General features: G+C 41.7%; 1 protein-coding gene across 3 annotated transcripts in view; it reads right to left on the bottom strand.

The window, feature by feature from the left end:
* Nucleotides 1-22,933, bottom strand: part of LOC142161510 (sperm flagellar protein 1-like) — an 86,928-nt gene extending 63,995 nt beyond the window's left edge. Inside the window, exons 1-3 of one of the 3 annotated variants that reach the window (XM_075217192.1) lie at nt 22,696-22,933; nt 19,427-19,538; nt 7,141-7,306 (exon numbers count right to left, since the gene is read on the bottom strand). In XM_075217192.1, the coding sequence (XP_075073293.1) occupies nt 7,141-7,306; nt 19,427-19,538; nt 22,696-22,804 (387 nt within the window). In that variant the 5' untranslated portion in view covers nt 22,805-22,933. The remainder of the gene's footprint in view (nt 1-7,140; nt 7,307-19,426; nt 19,539-22,695) is intronic. The other 2 variants (XM_075217190.1, XM_075217191.1) reach the window with 2 other exon arrangements.
* Nucleotides 22,934-23,151: the final 218 nt, after the last annotated feature.

Here is a 23,151-nt window from a genome sequence, read left to right as displayed (position 1 = left end):
ACTTTAATTACAAATTTTAAAAAAAATCACTAGATTTGTTTGACATGATCTCCCAGCAGCAATTCCTGCCTTGGATCTTGTCATTTGCAGTACTCTAAATAACCAACAATTATTTTATTTTTAAAGTGATTCTTTACTATTGATGTTTCACTCACAAGTTAAAAAGTTTGGTTACCAGTGCTGCAATATCTAATCTTAGTTTGTTTCTCTTGAATGCATACCATCTTGAACCATTGCTTTGTCTGCTTTTAGTTTTGAGATCTCAAGTAACAACTCTTCTGCAGTAAATGCATTTGTGTCTACAGTATAGCAGGTTATATCTTTCCCCTGTTTCCTAGGTGACCTCTTTGATGACCAGGGGAAGGCTGGCTAATTTCAGCCCGGTGGGCAAGCACACAGCAGCGGCCCATCTTTAAAGGGTAGTTTTTGGTGCAATATATATTTATCTATATAAAAAGAGGCTATTGTAGTGTTGCCTAATCCATATATATATTTTATGCCCAGGGCACTTTAGACTGGGTAACCCCCTATGATGTAGCATGGTTATCATTTTTGACAAATACACAGGCAATACTTTGTGCACTACTGTTAGGTGCACACAGTTCTGCCTTCACAAGCAGTACACGGTGAAGCGGGACATACCTCCCAACTGTCCTAAGGGAAACAGTGACCCAAGTTCGGAACTGTCTCACCAGATTCAGGACAGTTGACAGACTGTCCTGCTCTTTCCTACCTGTTCTTGTCACTGTCACCCCTTGCGGCTGCTGGTTACTTTAACTCATTTGCTGGTTGTCTGGATCCTGTAATATTGGAGGCCCTATTTGGAAAAAAAAAAATGGGTACATAAAATTTAGAAAACTCCAACAAGTCCCAGTGTTAAATCAATAGCACCCACGTTTTATAATTAGGCCTCCCTCCAGCCACAACAATTTAAAATAATAATATTTATATTTGCTAAATAGATCTCTTTCCCTCCAACCAACCCTGACATTAGATAGCAAACACATTTAATATATAAACCTATTTCCCTCCCCTCAAACAGATCCAGCATTATTTTAAATAGCATTTACGTCTAACAAATATAACCATTTCCCACAATAATCCCAGGTATTAAATAATTCATAATCACATTTAATAAATAGACCTCATTCTCCCCAAACAGCCCCACAATCAATTAATAGCTCACCACCCCAGCATTAACTTAACGGTGCAATTACTCCATCTTAAATTCATAGGACCCACTGTTAAATTAAATTGTCCCACCATCACCCCACAAATAAAATAGCACCCAATACTTAACCCCCCACCTGCACTCCTCAATTAAATTGATAGCCTACCTCCCACATTATATTAAGACCCCCTCCCTCACACACACTACATTCCTAGACTGGTCATTCCCACACACAATACATTCACATACTGCCCCCCCTACACACACAAATACATTCATATACTGGCCCCCACACTCACACAAATACATTCATATACTGGCCCCTCCCATACATTCATATACTGCCCCCCTACACACACACACAATACATTCATATACTGTCCCCCACAAACACACAATACATTCATATACTGTTGCCCCCCCCCCCCTACACACACACAATACATTCATATACTGCCCCCACAAACACACAATACATTCATATACTGGCCCCCACAAACACACAATACATACATATACTGCCCCCACAAACACACAATACATTCATATACTGCCCCCACAAACACACGATACATTCATATACTGCCCCCACAAACACACAATACATACATATACTGCCCCCACAAACACACAATACATTCATATACTGCCCCCACAAACACATAATACATACATATACTGCCCCCACAAACACACAATACATACATATACTGCCCCCACAAACACACAATACATACATATACTGGCCCCCACAAACACACAATACATACATATACTGCCGCCCCCCTCTCAAACAGACATTAATTTAGCACACTAACATACACAATATTCATATAATACACCCCCCCGGCACTTACCTGGCTCAATCCCACGTGCTGTCAGTTTCTTCAGTCATGGGACGGCACCCGCGCGAGGTGCATCGTGCGAGCATAGAAAGTGGGAGGGGGGGGATGGATCATTAGGATACACGGCCTATTGAAGGTGGCTGGTCCCGGGGGAGGGGCCAGCCACCGAGTACAAACATGGCGGCCCGAAGTAATGTTTTTATGTCTGGCCTGGGGGACATGTGCCCCCCTGCCCCCCACGCCAGCCCGCCCCTGTTGATGGCCCCTTTAAATTTTAAACAGTAAATACAGAACAAAAACAGTTATCTAGGCAGTCTGCAATTTATTTGTCTCTTTCAACATATACACGCACCTCAGTTTATGAGCCTTACTGTAACTATGTTTTCTTCCTTTAAGTAATGTAAAGAATGTTTAGTCACCCTTATTTATAATCTTTTCCTCTGCGCAAATTATCCTCTGTTTGTGCCTTAACATGTTTTATTGTGTGTTTAGTCTCTTTTAGACTAGCTTTTTATGCTTTTTGTATCCTCATATATTGGGTATGTCTAAATTTATTATATGTAGTTTTCTAAGCATTTAAAGCAACTGCCAATATCAGGGGCGCATGCAGGGGGGTTTTCCGGTTCTCCCCTCCCGTCCGCGAACGAACGGGCACAAAAGCATGTATAATATGCTAAACACTACCCCTTTCTACAGCAACGCCACAGACGCTTCTTTGACAGCGCAGAGGCTGCTGTACAATCCTGCATCGCCGCAATGGAGCTGCTGCGCATAGGCGGCCGCAGCAGCTTCTCCCAGGCACATATCCAGGCATTACATGACTGGCTCCCCTGCTGAACGGTGAGTCCCAGGGACACTGGACTTATATGGAATATATATATATATATATATATATCTATAATATAAATGCTTAGTGGCGTGTGTTAGTCTGTCTGTGTGTGGAAAAAATAAAACCAAGCTGCAGCGCCACCTGCTGGGCGGAGTTATACACTGACCTACTAAATTCTTAGTGTGTGTGGGGAAAAAAAATTCAGAAAGGGCTGAAATTTGGTATACTAAGATGTTTTTAATTTGTTAATTTAATTTGTTAATTGTTAAAAGTGTTTATAAAGATTTAAATATATATATATATATTTCTTGAAGGAGAAGTGACAGTTGGGAGTGGTTGGTGGTTGCCGGGGGTGACAGTTGGGAGTGGTTGGTGGTTGCCGGGGGTGACAGTTGGGAGTGGTTGGTGGTTGCCGGGGGTGACAGTGGGGAGTGGTTGGTGGATGTCGGGGGTGACAGAGCGAGAGGAGTGTGATACTCAGGACCGCTGAGAGAGATCCCTGTGTCTGGATAGACATTTGGATAGATGTGGCGATAAAGATGAAGGATGAGGTGATGGAGAAGAATGATGAGGTTGTGACATGTGGACAAAACCACGTTAAAAAAGGGCGCTTACGTCGGGAAGTAATGCTCTTGCCCTGAGAAGGCCTGGGCTATGGCCCAAATGCATGACAAGAACCTTTTTAACACCTTAAGTAGCTTGATTTGACTAAAATGCATGAGTATCATGCACGGGTTAACTTGTATATATATATATATATTTATATATATGTAACAAAAGGAGGCATTTAGCTGGCAATATGCAGAGAAAGCAGGGAAGTAGAGTAAAACATTGGCACAGTTATGTACCTAGGTGGAGATTAAACCAGGTAAAAACATATGTGTAGTTTAAAATTGGTTTACTTACATGATTTAAATGCTGCTTCCTCTCAGCAAACAGACAGGGTGGGTCTGATAGTCTAAACAGAGCCAGGGATGGGCGTTTCCTTTTAAAGAGAAGGTGGGTGTGTCACCTGTCCATCAAGCTAGGCCTGTGGGAGGAGTGTCAGGTATAAAACCCTGCTTGTTTCATTGTTCAGGGAGATCAACGCTGGGCTAGCTGGCTGATCTGGACAGAGAGCTGGACTATGTATAGTAAGCGTTGAGGGTCTCCATAATTGCTGTGCAAGTATACGGTGTCAAAACATTATTACCATCCTGACAATAAAGAACCATAAAAATGAAGAAGTTGTACGCGTGTGCTTCTGCAGTAGCGGGCTCTTGCCACAATATATATATACAAGTTAACCCGTGCATGATACTCATGCATTCTAGTCAAATCAAGCTAAATGAAGACACTGTAACAGAAGACAGGCGGGGCGCCTCAATGTGTATTATCACTTATGTAACGTGAATAGATGTAATAACATGCGTACCATGAGGTATTGGTAGGTCGTCTAATCAGAGAGTGATGATCATCTTCATAGATTATTCCTCCCAGTTGTTCAAGCAATGGACAATGCAAAAAACAGAGCACAACATAGAGTAGTATTGTCAGGATGTGCAATCACACCACCTGTGAGGTATACACCACCTATAGGGCTTCCTTATCGTGCAAAAAACACACTAGTGCCCAAGAGTCAGCAGTTGTAACATATAGGACACCCGTGTGTATCAGCCATATAAAATATATGCAAATAGAAAACTGCGTACCAGATAATCTCTCCAAACTGACATAAGATAAGTTCTTTAGGTCATAAGTTGTGTGATCCCTCTTTTCGAGTCTCAGTCATTGGCAGAAGATTTAAAAAGCTGCTTCCACTCAGCAAACAGACAGGGTGTAACTGAAAGTTTTAGACTTTCAGTTACACCCTCTCTGTTTGCTGAGTGGAAGCAGCTTTTTAAATCTTCTGCCAATGACTGAGACTGGAAAAGACAATATCATTTTAATCATTTATTCAATATCATCCATAACTAGCATATGAAAGGAGCAATCCTTTCGACGAATGAACCGTACTTCTGCGAATAAATAGGGGATTAGAATGATACCAGACATGACATGTTTCCTATGACCTGAACCTTAGATCTCACTAATGTGTACATATAACCTTATAATATATAACTATAAACCAAATAACATCTGCTCATAAACAACTGTGGAATGGAACTACTATAAATATATATATATATATATATATATATATATATATATATATATATATATATATACATACAAGTTAACCCGTGCATGATACTCATGCATTCTAGTCAAATCAAGCTACTTAAGGTGTTAAAACGGTTCTTGTCATGCATTTAGGCCTAGCCCAGGCCTCCTCAGGGGAAGAGCGTTACTTCCCGACGCAAGCGCCCTTTTTTAACGTGGTTTTGTCCACATGTCACCACCTCATCATTTTTCTCCATCACCTCATCCTTCATCTTCATCGCCACATCCTTCATCAAGCTACTTAAGGTGTTAAAAACTCCCCACTGTCACCCCCGGCAACCACTCCCAACTGTCACTTCTCCTTCAAGAAATATATAGGTCAGTGTATAACTCTGCCCAGCAGGTAGCGCTGCAGCTTGTTTTTATTTTTTTCACACACGCCACTAGGCATTTATATAGTAGATATATATATATATATATATATATATATATATATATATTCATATATATATTATGTATATATATATATATATATATATATATTCATATATATATATTATATATATATATATATATATATATATATATATATATATATATATATATATATACAGTGGCACATTTTTTTATGTTTAATTTTTGCTTTGTTCAGAATTCAACTATTTGGAACCCCCCCCCCCCCCCCCCCCTTAAAAATCAACTTCTTTTTTTTTTTTTATTGAAAGCCTGGGAACGTGCAATCAAAAACCCAAAGTGCCCAAAAAAGGTGTAAAACCATAAAAAAATTCACAAGGGGTACGGTACTTTAAAAAGAAAGGGCCCTGGTCCCCGACCCCCGGAACCAAAAAGGTCCCTTAGGGGGCAAGGGTCTTCAGACCGCCTTCGCTGCGAGGCTAGGGGGGTCCCTTTAGCCCCTGGGATCCACCGAAGCTTCACCCAGGGCTTAACAACTAGTCCACCCCCTAAGGGGAGGACCTACGTAGGTGTTCAGGGAGGCTGGAGCCTAAGGGCCACACAACCTCCCCTAGATCGTCTCGGGGACAGGAGCCCAAAAGGGCCTACCCGTACCCAATAAAATCCAGAAGCGTGAACACAAAAGAAAAAGTGACAAACGTGAAGAAAAATAAATAGTGCCGAGTGGGTACGGCCCCAGCCTAATGGCTGGGCTTGGTATAAAAATTTTCTCGCCCAGCCATAAGGCCGGGGCAAAGAATAGAGCGAGTGCCTAAAAGAAAGTGGTCAAAAGTGTATGGGTGCCAATCTAATCACGTGTTTAAGGTGCTATGACCAGTGATTTATGGCACCCCCGGGGTCGCCACTCCCGGAGGCACATTTGTCCCAGGCTTTCAAAGCAGCAATCCCAGCCCCTGGCCAGAGGACCAAGTGCAGCTCTGCCACAACTGCACTTGATCTTAGCCAAAAGGCCGAGAAGCCTTTTGGCTAATATATATATTATATATATATATATATATACAGTGGCACATTTTTTTATGTTTAATTTTTGCTTTGTTCAGAATTCAACTATTTGGAACCCCCCCCCCCCTTAAAAATCAACTTCTGTTGCACTTAATAATGCATTTTATTGTTTTAAAATTAAACCACACTAACTGATTGTCTCTAGACCCCACATTCCTCTCCACAGGCAAACAAATAAGAGTGAGAGCTAATATGATCTAGTAATATAAAAGTTTTAAAGAACAATTATTAGGAGTTGTTGCTAATTAAACATACTATCTATGTACATTTGATGTGGACCAAGCTTACTCCCCTTAATTTACGTGGAATCAAAATAACGCTCATTATTCCTACCTCCTGGTAAAGCTCTAAAACAGCTCTCTTATAGAATTATGCTGCTCTCAGCTTCAGATAGCAGGCGGAGTCTCGGGGACCCAACAATTTGCTCTATGTAGGGGACATATTTAAAAGTTGAGCTGTCCTTTAAGTTGTATTGAAAATTATATGAGATATCTCCCAATAATGAATAAAAGACTATACAAAATAACACTGTACTTAAACTACAACTATCTTTTGGAGCGAGAGAGCCCGTGCAGGCCTTTTAACATAGGTGGGCTTGAAAAGATCATATTAGTTAGCAAAACACTACGATATGCAGATCACACTTTGTTTTACAAAAAGATAATTAGTCAACATACCTTGACTTGCTGTGTCCCCCTTTCTCTCTGACACCTGCCTTGCAGTTTTTCATTGATCTTCTGCCGCAGTGTGTACAGAACAGACTCAATCACTTCAGGAGTATTGGAAATCATCTTACGGACAAGGTCTTCTTGGACATGGAAGTTCAGCCTGGAAAATACTTTCCTGTATGTTAATAAAAGATAAATAAAAGATGTTACAGCCATTTTTAGTAACCAGCGATCAACCATTCTCTAGCTTCCCATTTTGGGGGGGCAAGGGCATGTTGGAAGGAGATGGGAAAATTCTAGTGGAGAGCAAAACGTTTAAGAGATGGTTGAGGTAAAGGCAGGCGATGAGAGAGCTGAGAAGGTGAGAGGAGATAGGATTGAGGGGCAGGTCAAGGGGAGGGGGAAGGTGAGAGAAGAGCATGTTCTTTATCCCCTGTGGTGGGGAGGAAGGAGCACAAGCAAGGACAGGTTGAGGGAGATGGTGGGGTGTGTAGGGAAGGGCAGCAAGAGCCTGAAGAAGGTGGTGAATTCAATGATGGTTAGTGAGGGGAAGAAGAGGAGCCAGGGATTGGAATATGAGGAAATAAAAGACTTAGACATATTGTTTACCCAGGCAGAGGGTGGAGCTTTAGGAGGGGTGGATGAATTTAATTGTGCCTCGCACTTAAGAATGTACATAATAGGCATAGTGTTACAATATTGCTATGTGCAATGAGCAAACTTGTATCTTTGGTGGTCTTGATTATACATGATAAATACAGAAATGTAAGGATCGTATTTCTCAGTCCTCAACCAATTGATTGTTACCAGTGGCCCAACACTGTATTGATTAATGGCACAGTCCTAGTCAATTGAATATAGTTATTAATAAATATTTGTCAAATGCTGCTTTCCTAGAAAAACAATATTAGATGAAAAAGTTGGAGCTGAGTGTGTTGTTTTATTATTATTTATTTCTATAGTTATTTATTTCTATATATTTTATATCAGGGCTTAACATACACATGCCCTAGGTCTCCAAAGGACCTAAAAATTGGGCCATGGCACCTAAGTCCTGAGAAGCCATGCTCTGCTTGGATCAAAACATTTGTCCTTCTCATTGGATCATTTGCACTCTGCTGATTCACACTGTGCTGGGAGAAAAAGGTTCGGTGCATACAGCAGAGTTCTGTAATGTTTATTCTGATCCCAACACTGGCATCTAATTTATACCCTTAGAAAGCCATGCACAGAGCCCAGCAACAAATTTAAATTTGCTCAAATTCAAACTTGCCTGGAGGAAAATTTAACCTTGATCTTAGATCAGCTCCTCTCTGATAAAGAAGCAGCACGTTTATGAGTGGGAAAAAGGGGTTTATGGATAGAGCAATTAATAAGAAAGGTTTCGATTTATAATGGAGGGAGTTAATGACAGGATGGCAGGTTAATAATGATGCAGAATGCAGGGTTTAATGATGCTTGATGCAGGGTATAATGATGGAGGGATTTATCATAGACGATTGTGTTTATTGCAAGAAGGAGTGTCAATGATGACTGAGGATGGGGGTATTAGTGATGTTGAGGGCAAATATAATGAAGAGTGGGAGGTTGGGTCAGGGTGATGATGATGAGGAGAGCAAGATGGAGAGAGTAATGAAGGAAACATGTTGATAAGGTGATTATGAAGAAAAGAGGATAATGAGGGGGAGAAGAGGATTGGGTGAATAATGATGATGCTTTGGGGGGGGAATGGGATGTCATTGTCAGAATTTGTGGGTTTTTGTTTGTTAACCCGCCTCTTGAGGATTGACCACAAGTTCTCAATGGGATTTAGGTCTGGGGAGTTTCCTGGCCATGGACCCGAAATTTAGATTTTTTGATCCCCGAGTCACTTAGTTATCTCTTTTGCCTTATAGCAAGGTACTCCATCATGCTAGAAAAGGCATTGTTCGTCACCAAACTGTTCTTGGATGGTTGGGAGAAGTTGCACTTGGAGGTTGTTTTGGTACCATTTTTTATTCAGGGCTGTGCCAAAATTGTGCGTGAGCCCACTCCCTTGGCTGAGAAGCAACCCCACACATGAATGGTCTTAGGATGCTTTACTGTTGACATGTCACAGGACTGATGGTAGCACTCACCTTCTCTTCTCCGGACAAGCATTATTCCAGATGCCCCAAACAATCTGAAAGGGGTTTCATCAGAGAAAATGACTTTACCCCAGACTTCAGCAGTTCAATCCCTGTACCTTTTGCAGAATATCAGTCTGTCCCTGATATTTTTCCTGGAGAGAAGTGGCTTCTTTGCTGGCCTTCTTGACACCAGGCCATCCTCCAAAAGTCTTTGCCTCACTGTGCGTTCAGATGCACTCACACCTGCCTGCTGCCATTCCTGAGCAAGCTCTGCACAGGTGGTGCCCTGATCCCACAGCTGAATCAACTTAAGGAGATGGTCCTGGCGCTTGCTGGACGCTCTTGGTTGCCCTGAAACCTTCTTCACAACTATTGAACCTCTCTCCTTGAAGCACTTGATGATCCGATAAATGGTTGATTTAGGTGCAATGTTACTAACAGCAATATCCTTGCCTGTGAAGCTCTTTTTGAGCAAATCAGTGATGACTGCACGTGTTTCCTTGCAGATAACCATGGTTAACAGAGGAAGAACAATGATTTCAAGTCCCACCATCCTTTTAAAGCTTCCAGTCTGTTATTCTAACTCAATCAGCATGACAGAGTGAACTTCAGCTTTGTCTGTGTCAACACTCTCACCTGTGTTAACGAGAGAATCACTGACCTGATGTCAGCTGGTCCTTTTGTGGAAGTGGTCCTTTTGAAATGCAGTGTTTTGGGGATAAAGTTCATTGTCATGGCAAAGAGGGACTTTGAAATTAATTGCAATTCATGTGATCACTCTTCGTGACATTCTGGAGTATAATTCCAAATTTCCAAAATAAAAACTGAGGCTGCAGACTTTGTGAAAAATAATATTTGTGTCATTCTCAAAACTTTTGGCCATGACTGTACATACTATATGATAAGTGAAAAACTTTAACCAATGTGTGCATAACAGTCTGTTCTGCTTTCAATAAAGGAAAATCAATGATCTGCATACGTATATAATGTATATATTAGAAATTTTAGGGAACACAAACTGCAGTAATTCTGTATTCTATATGTAAATCATCATCATCACCATTTATTTATATAGCGCCACTAATTCCGCAACGGTGTACAGAGAACTCACTCACATCAGTCCCTGCCCCATTGGAGCTTACAGTCTAAATTCCCTAACACACACACACAAATATAATCCATATATATGAAAATAAACATCATATAGTTGCCTTAGTATAAAGATAGCAATGGTATTGAAAACAATTTGAATAGTACTTTATAAGCATATCCTTGATGTTCCCTGTACATTTTTCCATTTTAATATGCTGTAACACAAAACAAAGTCTGTTTTAAAATGAAGTTTTTGGAATCGATTTAAATAACAATTTGCCATTTTAATTTTTGGGGGGTTTTAACACTATGTTCAACTGAGCTTAATATGTTGATCCAATAACCCCTTCAACATTAGGCTAAAATAAGTTTATGTATGTCTTGTAAGATAATATTTTATCAAATATATCTGTATTTATTGTTGGATGAATAAGTTGTTTTAAAATAATGTAGAGTTGAATGTACTTTTTTGCATAAATCCTAATTTCCTTACTATGCATGTATGAAGAGGTGCCTAGTGGTGGCGCAATATTCACCAGAATGCCAACGCCAGACTTCCGGTACGTCTTCTGCTCTGTCTTCAGGCCCCGGAAATTCGCTTTGATCCAGTCAGTGGACAGATTGATATACAGCACCATGTCATCGCCAGCCCCCTCGCAACGGCGTATATGTAGTAGTTACGAGTGGCAATAGCATTCTGATGGGGGAGAGAGACCTAGAAGGAGCTCTGGAGAGAAGGCATTGAATCCAGCACAATGTCTGCCGCTGAGTCAAGCCAGAAGATTTGAGGATCAAGAAGGAAGACCGTGGCTGTGCAATGAGGACAGCGGGGATCTGCGATGCAACCAAGTAGATGGTATAAAGACATTTCAGAGCTGCCAGAGATAGGTAAGGCCTTCGGGCACCATTTTTTTAGGCCTGTTCCTGCACATTCTCTGTTCACATTCGGCACAAGGTCCATGGGCACACTTTCCGTCACTAGGCCAATGGAGCAGAGAATAGGGCTCAAAGCCTGTGGGCTCTTTAGGTGAATTTCAGGCCATTATATATTTTGGGCACATTTGGTGAGGACAAGAGCCTGGGGGCCAAAGCGGACACAGGCTTAGGGTCTGTCCTTCATTTATTAGGCTACAGCCTAGGTTGGAGCACTTAAGTCAAGCTTAGAAACTTTGATGACATTTTACAAGCACTAGGCCTGTGAGGACAAAATAGGCAAAAAGCCTGACAGAAAAAAGGAGTTTAACTTTTCCTCATAAACAGACCGTGCCCAATCCCACCTTATTTTGACCTGGCTGTATTTAGTATATTTGTCACATAGAGAGCCATTAAGTTTCCTGCATTTCTGCACCCTGCGGTCATTAACCCCATTAACAGTAGGCTGCTGGTTTGTACTCTTTTCCTAGTGTACTGTGTTGAAGTGTAAGTAATGCCTGTTTATTGTTTTCTGCCCTGTCTACTGCATGGTGTACTACAGTGATTAGGGTCTGGTCAGGGAAAGCGCACTACATCGAGTCTGCTGCAGTGTTACACATAGACCCAGTGCAGTTGTTTGGGCCCTGTTGTTGTAGTTAGATTAGAGTGGGTGGGACACACTAAGAGAATAGTGCCAGTCAGCCACGAGGGGAGGGGTTTATTCTGCTTTCCCCCCACAGCCGCTGAGAGGAAAACTTCTCTGTCCTCGCTGTTTGTTTGTCCTTGTGTGTTTTGAGTCTGTTCTCTGCGTTGCCGATCTGCGGTCATGGAGAGTCAATGAGAAATCCCTAAATGGACAATTGGTACAAGACTAATTGAAACACCCCTTTTGGGGACACTCCGGTGACTGCACTGTGATAAATTAAGACCTGTGTGTTTTATTTTCCCTTTCAGGGCCCGTTACACATGTGCATAAAAAATGTGTACACTTACGTCTATATGCAGACTCGGTCACATATTACTACTATTTACGCTTATAAAGAGGAATGGAGGATTGAAGGTAGGTACAAGTGTAAGGCAAGTACAGTAAGGGAGTGTTAACGTAACTGCGGCAAATTCAGAGGGGGATAGCATCCGCAGATACACCTGGCAGAAGGCGTATATGTTGCAGGAGCTCGATTTCTTGCGCAAGATCTGTGCTGATGGTAATAATCATAAGCAGGGACCTTGATGGTGTTACCAGTATTATTTTTACTTGTGCACTACAGGTCCCAGCGGACCCTGGATGCCAGTTCTGCAAGTACCAGCATACCCAGTATACCCAGGCAGTTTATGACTGCCAGAGATTAATGGAACCAGAGGTGCCACAGCATTAGGGATGAACCCAACACATAATGCATTCAGCACTGGAGTGATTTTATTTTTTTCTAGGGTGTATTTTTTTTTGTGAGTCCAATTCAGTCCCGGGCTGAACATGCTAGGGCTGTGTGACATTATGTTAGGGGGACCCCATGCTGCGGGTTTCCCTGTTGTAGTGCCACACGAGCACTGTCGAGCATGCAGATCCAGTCCTCATCAGTCAATGGTCACAGGTCCAGTTCCCAACCCCATCGCAGTCGAGCCAGGTCATCAGAAGTGAGTATGGAGAGTACACTGGCATATAACATTGAGATGGTCTTTGTGGAACCCACTCATTTAAGGGGTACACTGAAAGGATCCAGGGCAAAGGTGAGATGGGCGCTATCAAATTGTGCCATCAGGGCTTGACGTAACTTTAGGTATTGTGACAGAGTCACTGAAAGGAGGCTAAATGGCAGAGGTATGTGTCCCAGGCTTCCAGCATTGTGTACTCTAAAACACCAGGGAGAATGTGTAGATGTGTGGGTAAAGCTTCCTACAGAGTGTTTCCATGGGGTAACAAAACATTGTGAGGGTCCCTGGTGCTATGTATGGAGAAAGAGAAGGGTGGGCTCCATACATAAGGCCCAGTCCGGGTCTTCGGGTCTGTCAGTCTCTAAACAGACTGATCAGGAGATGAACCTGTGAGGTGCCTGTTAAAAATGCATTTAGAATGTGCAATCAGGATCTCATGTATTAGCTAGTAGCCAGACAGCTAGGATTTTGTTTATGTTTTGTTTTGTTTGCAAGCTGGTGAATAAACTAGCTGTTACTTTTAACCTGAAACCTCTGGACTTGTGTGGTTCACTGCTGATGTTCGTCACCACCTTCCCCCAGGAAATGGTACCTATTTCCCTGATGGTGTCACAGACGCTGGAGAATTGGCTCGCAAAGATCTGCGCATGAAGTATCAAGAATAGCAGCATTTCTGGAGATACTGCTTGGAAAGTTTAAAAGGGACAGACACCGTGGAGCAATATGTGCATGTCTTGTCATGTGGATAAAAGCAGCTAAAAATTGGAGTGTTTTTGCACAGCAACAGTGGGAAACAGAGAACCACGTGGATGTGAGTAATAAATCTTACTGTGAAATACTGTTTAAACAGATTTGCTGCGTGTATGAAGATTTGAGAGGAGTTAAATGTTGTCAGTGAAAACTGGCTATTTGTGTTGAAAAAAACAGAAGTATATGCAAAGACAAGTGAGAGACAGATTAAAGGAAAATAAATGAAGTGTTTTCATGGACTGAGTCTGTTTAATGGCTCTAAAGCAGGTATGCTCATTAAGACTGGGAAGAAACCCCAAGTATATGTTGCTGAATTCTAGGAAATGTGTATTTCTGCAAAGCACAAGTTGGGTGTGGTCTGGTTCTGTGCATAAGCAAAGAGCAAGAGACTTTAAAGAGAGAAGTTTCTTGAGAATCTTTGTCAGTGTAAAGTGGATGTTTCTGTGTTGGAGCAACAAAAGCATGCAAATGTGTTTGCAAAACCATTGAGCAGAAGTTTAAAGAGAAAAAAAAAGTTTTGCTTTGTAGTGCCACACCTCCTAAAGTCAAGTGAACTGGTTCTTCTATAAAGAAAGTGCTTGATTTATAACAAGATAAATTGGCTGCGTTTCAAGCTACAATGGGCAAGAAGAAGCAGAAGCCAACTGTCTCAACCCAGAAAGAGTACATACAGGTGTGTCAAAGTGTCGATATGGAGAGAGACAAAAATCATAACTTGGAGCACGTTTATGTAGCGGTAGATTATGACCCTTATCATTGTGCTAGGTTAAAAGAGGAGAATGTTTCTGATAAAGACTTACTACAAACTGTTACGGCCCAGCAGACAGACGTTAGGCAACCGCTGTTACAATGTTACAAGATGCTGCAGCTATGTCTGATAAAGGGTTAGATGCACATGTGTTTGGACTCTGGGAAAAGGCTGTGATGCAGTGCCCTGAAAAGGAGGACATGTTTAAAGACATTCTACAAGCTGCAATGGCCCAGCAATCCGCTATGGCCCAGCAATCCACACTAAGTCAACAGCGGTTACAAGGATGCCGTAGCTTTGGAGGAGACACAGAGGCAAGAACAGGCGGCTATCGCGATTCAACAGGCAGCCCTCTGACAACAACAGTTAGACTCAGTGGAGTCCTTGACGCAACTACTGGAGTCCCGGAGCGAACAGCGACAAGACCTTGAAGCCCTCCATAAAAACGTGAGCGTTATTAAAGCAAAAGAAAAGTCTCAGGAACAAGTCATAGAAATGCTGAAACAAGAAAAAGAAACTGTGGAAACAAGGTTTCAAGCGGCACAACTAAAATGTTTAAAATAACAGCAGCGTGTACTTCCTTTCTCCCCTTTTTAATTTTTTTTTTTTTTTTCTTTTTCTTCTTCTCTATCTATCTCTCTTTTTCATTACTACCCGGGCTTGTAGGATTCACAGACAGTCATATCCCCTTTTTTTGGATTGCTCCTTCCCTTTCCCTCCAGTTCCCTTCCCTTCTTCCCCCTAACAAAAGAAATAAAAAAAAAAAGTTTATAATAAAAAAGCAGTTTACTATACTTGTTGTATACTCCCAAGCTTACATAGTCTATTTTTGGTTCAGGAAAAATTTTAACTTTTTGTCTTATTCGCCCTTTAGGCCTTCAATTCCCAGCTACTACTTGGAATGTACCACATTGTGAGAGACACATTTATGTACTATGTGGTTTTCTTTTGTTCTTTATCTCTTTTTTTTCTCAGTCTCTGAGTATTTTATATTCTCGGTACTTGATTACTGTCAATGACAATAAAAAGTTTAAAAAAAAAAAATACCAGCAGCGTATGGAGCAAATGGGGAGAGGAATAAATGAGCTACAAGATTATCTGAAAACAGAGCGGGTAAAAGCTCTGGTAACTGCAAAAACAGTGGCCCAGCATAAAGGAATAGTGAACTGTGAAATACCACAACTTCAAGCTAAAATACAGAAGCTTATAGCAAATATGTTACTGTAGCAAAAATCTAACTCCAAACTCGGTAAGAAAAGAGAAACGTTGCTGGCGGAAAAGAAGTTGCTTGAGGAAGGTGTAAAAAGTGGGAGGGCCCAAATACAGCTGCTTACTGAAGAGAATGGAGAGTTGAAAACTGATATTAAAAGGGTAAATGCAGCCCAGAATACAACTCAAGGTCAATGTCAAAGTGCAAAAGTGGAAGCAGTAAAACTGAGAAATGAAAAGGTAAATCTGCAGAAAGAACTTGATGCCAAAGTCACAGATATACAAGATAAAATTAAGATCATATTCCAAGTTGAATATGTTGGAAATCAATATAAGACTCAATATGAAGAATTAAAGATTCAGCATGATAAGTTGGTTGCCGAAACCATCCTAGCTCAGACAGCACCATTAGAAGAGCGAGCTTCTCAAACAGAAGTACAAGAGTTAAGAGAGCCCCATGTCCAGACTGAAATAGAGATATCTACACTGGCAGACCAACAAGAGTCAATAAGTGGAAAAGGAAATGAAGATAAAGGTCAACGGGAGCAAACCCCAAATATTCTAGCAGAGTTGTCCACAGTTCAAAAAGAACTACAATACTGTAACAGATTCTGGATACTATATTACTAATCTTGATTAGCGCTGGCTTACCTGAGGTGCGGAGTCTAACGATCTCCCCGGTGTTCACCAAGAACCGCCGCAAGGCGGGGTGGGCTTCGCTGCCAGAAGTCGCAGGTCGCGGTCCCCAGGTTCGCCCCAAGATGTAGCACAGCGGAGTGAAGCGGAGTCAAACAAGATGGTCGGTACACAGGAATGGAGTCAGGCAGAATCAGAAGGCAACTCGGAGTCAACAAGCCAGGTTCGGTACACGGGTCACAAGAATAGAAGAATGGTCAGCAAGCCGGGTCGGTACACAGGGATAGGAGAACCAGGGAAGTCAAACAGGCAGAGATCCGCACACAGGAAGACACTGGAAACTGGAAGACACTGCAATCCACGAAGAACAGGAGCCAGGAACAGGTAAGTGTTGCTCTGACACTCAGCGAGTGCCAGAGTGAGATTTTTATGCTGAAGGGGATTCAAAATCCCTGCCTCTGGGTTGTGGTCATGTGACCGCCTTCGGGTGCGGTCACATGGTCCTGGATGCGGAAGTGCGGCTTCTGGACGGAGCGGCGGGGATCAGGTAAGTCCGTTACAAATACGCTACTAAATCTATTCAAGACAATGTCAGCAGAATACAATCTGTTAAGGATAACTGAGAGAGGTTTTCCCTATGGCTTTGAGACACCTTCCACTCAGGTTTCAGGAAAAGAAAAGCAGCTAAGCGATCCAGGATTGTTCAAGATTTTACCTGAGCCTCAAGTCACAAGAACTCAGGAAATTAATAATATGCTTTGAAAGGTGCCCCAGACTGCGAATATTACCGACTTACATCTGCATTAGTTAAGTGGGATGAAAAGTCAGCCACGCCAGGAAGCTGAATACCTGTCTATTGCTCCACTGAAAGTGGTACAGACCAAGTATGTAGCAACAAAAGTAATGAAGAATACACCCCGCCAGTCTCTAGTTCGGAAACGGCGATCTCCAGTGGATTCTTGTAAGACTATTCCAGGGGAAAAGGGTGCTGGGCGGTGGAATGAACTGAAATGTACATAGACTGTAGGCTCAGAACCTGCAGATTGGCCAGTTATGCCAAGAAGGTTCCGGCCTCATAAGAGATATGTCAGAAATGTGATTACCTGTTTTAGATGTGGTGGCTTAGGCCATATTGCTGCTAACTGTTCACGTACCTTTGAATCTATACCATGTAATAATGCTTATGTACCTCATAGAAGGTCTTTATGTGCCCAGTTAGCCAGTATTGCAGACGACAGGCTAAGCTTGACAAATTAATAGGTGCAGTTTCTGTAGAAGGTAAAAGGGTAAAAGCACTGCTAGATTCGGACAGCATGGTTTCTATGGTAAAAGCAGAGTTGATGAGTCCCTTAAAGCGTCAAGGGAAAACTGTTGGTGTAACCTGCATACACGGGGATACACTACATTATGATGCTACTGAGGTACAAGTAGAAACACAGTATGGTTATGTGGTAGTCACTATGGGATTAGTTCCCGGTTTGAAATTTAATGTGATATTGGGGAGAGATTGTTCCAACTTTTGGAAGCTGTGGGAAACCCAGTTGTTTCCCAAAGTGAATAGCCCAGACCCACATGGTAATGTCACTGATACAGTGGTAGGGAGTGTGTTCCCCAAGTCAGAAGTGTTCCCTTTATCAAATGTGGTTGGTGATTCAGGAAATGATAAGGGTAGCAATGGACTGCAGGCGAGTCTAAGTTCTATTGAGATGGGAAATGTTGTAAAAACTGCTAACTGTACACCTGATGTTAAAGTAAAGAAAGATCTTTGTGCCTCGGAGGAATTAAGAGACCACACTCTAATAAAAGCCAGCGAGAGAGTGAAAATTATTAATGAGAAGCCAGTAGAACCTGGTAATAGATTGTTGTATCCTTACTTGGCAATAAACCAGGGGTTCGAAAAGAGGTTGTTGATTGTTGATCATCCTGCTCTGAGTGTCGGTGCCATGTTTCCACGTCTCATTATAAAAATTTGCTGGCAACTACCCCAGTTTCTTCACTATCCATTGTTCCTTTGGGTTGGAAAGGACCTGTCACCAATACCCTCACACTCAGTTTATAGCATAGGTTGAAACAAAGGGGGGGATTTGTGACAGAGTCACTGGAAGGAGGCTAAATGGCAGAGGTATGTGTCCCAGGCTTCCAGCATTACATACATTAAAACACCAGGGAGAAGGTGTAGATGTGTGGGTAAAGCTTCCTACAGAGTGTTTCCATGTGATAACAAAACATGGTGAAGGTCACTGGTGCTATGTATGGAGAAAGAGAATGGTGGGCTCCATACATAAGGCCCGGTTCGGGTCTTCTAGTCTGTCAGTCTCTAAACAGTCTGATCAGGAAATGCACCTGTGAGGTTCCTGTTAAAATGCATTTATAATGTGCAATCAGGGTCTCAGACCTGGGGAGGAGGTGAGTTACCTCCTGAGACACTCTGCTGTGGTGAGCAATAATATGTTGACTGTGTGTTTGGACACAAGGTCCAACACCTAAGAGAGGGTCTTGCTAAAATGTATTAGCTAGTAGCCAGACGGCTAGCATTTTGTTTATGTTTTGTTTTGTTTGCAAGCTGGTGAATAAACTAGCTGTTGCTTTTAACCTGAAACCTCTGGACTTTTGTGGTTTACTGCTGCTGTTCGTCGCCATCTTCCCCCAGGAGATGGTACCTATTCCCCTGATGGCGTCACAATATGTATAGTAATTGAAAGTCTACTTGTAACTCTGAAAAAGATTTGAGGGTGCCCCTGGAATATAAGTGACCCAGAGAAACAATACGGCCATCTGGGAAATTGTCTTAAATCATAAAGCTCCGGTAGAGTGCTATTAACCCATAATGGAGTATCCACGTCCAACCCAGTGGGTTGCAACGCCCACAATGTTCCAGATCATTAAAGTCTGCTTAAGTAGTGGTGGGACCATTCTAGTGACTCCAAACGGGCCTATATGGGGGGTCTTTCAAACCCTGTATATCCTCTAAGGAAACTTGTGAGGTGGGCTGTTAGGAAGTTCCCAATCCTTTCCCGGAGATGAGCCACGTCTGCGTTTTTTACATAAAATGTGTCAAACTTTTAGAAGTTGATTAGTAAACATGCTCCCACTGCTGACTGTTACATAAACACTAGCTAATTCTGTTATGAACAATAATGTTAGTCCCTTTTATATAAAAAAAAATGTAAAACTTTTTAAAAATTACCAGTTTAAAGTTCCCCAGTTGCCAAGTTTCTGTTGGGTTGAGCTTGCCGGGATGTAGTTGTGCATTTCAACAATTTTGGGGATGAAGTGTTTAATGACCTCTGCAACCAGCACTTAAACAAATACAAACAATAGAATGTTAATTCCCAAAGAAATACTGTTTCCCATCAACTTTACATTGAAGGCAGTGAATCGCATCATTTTGACCCCGCCCCCGCAACAACAAAAAAATTCTGCGGGGGGTGGAGGGGTTTAGGGACCAAAATGACGCGATTCACAGCGGATCGCGTCATTTTGACGGCAAGAGGCCGTTTGCGGGATATTTGCCTGCTCTCCCGGGTGTCCGGGAGATCTACCCGAATTTCAGGAGTCTCCCGGACATTCCGGGAGAGTTGGCAAGAATGCGCTCATCTCACCAATCCTAAAAAAAACAATCTCTTCATCCAGCCTCTCTCACCAACCATCCTATTTCTCTCCTCCCCTTTTGCCTCCAAACCATTTGATGGGCTTGTTTACGTCCTGCTATCTCACTTCCTCTCTTCTCGGCTTTCTAAAATTGGGCCTCCACCCCCAACATTACACTGAGACCACCCTCGCAAGTTATTAAATATCTAACCAGTGGTAGAAGTGTAAATTTAGAAGTAAAGGTATGGAAAAGTAGGTGAATGGAATTTGATAGTTTTACAATGAAGGAAGTAGGAGAAGTGGCAGCATGGCATATACCGTATACCAGGCCACTTCCACCACTGTATCTACCTACAGTAAAGGTTAAGAGTCAATTCTCCAATCTCATACTCCTAGATGTGCTTCTGTTTTCAAAACTATTGATCACCCTTTTCTCCTATAAATCATTAATTTTAGTGGTCACTGAGATACAGTTCTTTCCTGGTACATGTCCTACCTATCATCCTCCGCTACTCCCCTACCCACCCTCAGCTCTTACTCTCTAGTTACCAAGAATTAGATTTTTCATAGTCCTCTTCCTCTCAACCTGTCTCCCTGATGTAGTTACCATCTAACTCCTCCACTCCCTCCAATACTTGCCTTTACCTCGTCAAACGTTTCCTCTCCACTGACACTTTCTCGTTCATCTTTAAACACACACTCCTCTCTCCTATATTCAAGAAACCTTTCTCAAATCTCTTGACCCTAGCGATTTCTTCAGCTACTGCTCCATTTATCTCCACCCTTTCCTCTTAAACTACTTGAGCAGTGACTAGTAAAACCACCTGACCATCTGCACTTCCACTCTCGCCAAGATTGCCCTCACTAAAGTAATCATGATGTCATGGTTAAGTTGGAGGGTCACTTCACACTACTAATCCTTTTTTTACCTCTCTCCTGCTTTTGAAACAATCAACTACCATCTTCTCCTGGACACCGTTCACTCCTGTCGTCTTTACTGCACTGTTTTTTTCAGGTTCCCCTCCTACCTTTCTAAAAGCCCCTTCAGTGTCTCTACCTCTAGTATATCATCCCTTCCACTGCCGCTATCTGTTGGCATCCCACAAGGCTCGGTTTTCTGCATTCTAATTTTCTCATGGTACACCTCTTCTCATTGTGAACTAATTTGCTCCTCTATGCTGACAACACCCCTACCTTTTCTTCCCTTCTCTATTATCTTGTTTGACCAACTAACTCCCCTATTTTGAAATGAACATCCCAATTCTTTCTAAAGCTCAACATGTCCATAACAAAGCATATCCTCTTCCTCCTCTCAGAGTCACCACTTCCTCTCAAATCTCCCTCACCATCAACAACACCACAATTTCCTCAGTATCCCAAACCTGCCCTATCCAATTCCCTCTCAATTTCTCTGCCCTGTTTCCCCCAGTGCAGTCCCATCTCTTCAACATATCTCTCTCCATTGGCACATTCCTCTGCTTTTTGCTCCTCTGTTTTGTCTGCATTTATATTGTTTACCTTTAAACTTATGTATTCTCTGTTTTCTCCACTATCTGGTGCTAAGGAGCACTATGGTGCCTTACAAATCAACATCAATAATAACAATAATAATGGTGCCCTGCATCTCATCAGTGCTTTATTAACTATAACAAACAATGGCTTAATGACTGACATTGCTGCACTAAATATTATAATACTTTTAAATGACAATATGGCTAAATATATAAAAATTAAAACAATATATACAGCTTCCGGTAATTAAGAGAATGAACAATGCTTTCACCACATAAATAATGCAATGGATATGAATGCAGAACAATGTTAGACCTAGTATCTAGAGCAAGAGAAAAAGACTACACAATTAAATTTTATCATATCCAATCTGAATTAATCACAGGATACAGGTCATACAGCTTAGTTATGAATCACAGCAGAATCTAAACTTACACTACCACATATACATATTGATAATAATTTACTAGCAAATGCAACTAGCACTAGGCAATGGTGTAGCAGTAGAGATAGCAGCAGTAGCAACCTCACTGGGACCCAGGGGCGATCAGTGATGGGTAACAGGCAGCTCTATGGTCATATGCGGTCATCGGAACCTTCACCTGTAGCCTCTTCCTGATTTGTTTGTTATTGCTTGTAACACTTGTTTAAAATGCCTGCTGATATATTATTACACATGTCTCTTTTTTCATTGAATGCATTGCTTTAACTCACTTCGGAGTTTAAGTGTAATGTAAGGCCCTTATGAAGGTTTAAGGATCGCCCATGCTCATGGCAGGTACGTTTGGTGAGATAGTCTATCAATGTTTTCCATGCATTTTACAAAAAATATTATTTGGCCACCCTTTCTGTGTATGACAATTTGTTTCCATATAAGCAAATAATATAAAGTGGGGGTAAAACTATCAAATTCCATTCAAATATATACCAATTATATTTTCCATTCCACCACTTCTAAATTTCCACTTGGATCACTGATGGGAATCATTAACAAGTTTGTCCCACTGCATGTGAGAGTGGGCTGTGGGATATAGCAAGAATGTACATATATAATTTGTCTGGTTGAGAAAACCTATATAACACAAAAGAACAAACATGAACTAAACAGAACTGATTTTTACACACTGATGAATGAAGTAAATTGAGAATTGTTAGTCTAATTAATAATATACTGATTTTGAAATATAGTTTAAAGTTGATTATAAATGACACTAAAGCACACAACATGTACGAATCACCATTACTGCCCCTCTCTTTAATCGTACTAAACGTAGTGTACTTAGCCCGCCCTTATGTCCACTGGCACAGTATGTTTAAATACCACCCCCTGCTCCACTGTATCCCTCCCCATACCTCCATCACTGAAGTCCCGTGTAATGTTTTTCTTGGGTCGGCTCAAGGGTACCTGGTCTATCCAGGCATACAACTCCTGCAGCTGCTCTTCGTTCAGTTCTGCACTCATCCTTATTTAATACACCACGATGAACGAGCGGACGTCTATGTGTAAACAAATGTCCTATGTGCTCCCAGAACAATAATAAACAGTTATGTGGCCTATACTGTTACTATGGACACGGTATCGGTTGCTAGGCGACCTGCCGCTCAGACTCTTAATGTACAGGGAACAGACAGGGTCAAAAATATTCAGTGTGCGCTTACAGCCATAGTTGAGTATAATTGCTATTTTTGGTATCTATGTATTCTATACAGCTGCGGTACACTTTACATATCGACACACGTACTACATCCTTCCAGGATAGTGTGGTTACAACTGTGTATATGGTCAAAATACAATTATGTTCTTTTGCA

The sequence above is a fragment of the Mixophyes fleayi genome, chromosome 6 (assembly GCF_038048845.1).
Source record: "Mixophyes fleayi isolate aMixFle1 chromosome 6, aMixFle1.hap1, whole genome shotgun sequence".
Taxonomy (NCBI): Eukaryota; Metazoa; Chordata; class Amphibia; order Anura; family Limnodynastidae; genus Mixophyes; species Mixophyes fleayi.
This window is presented reverse-complemented; position numbering and strand designations above follow the sequence as displayed.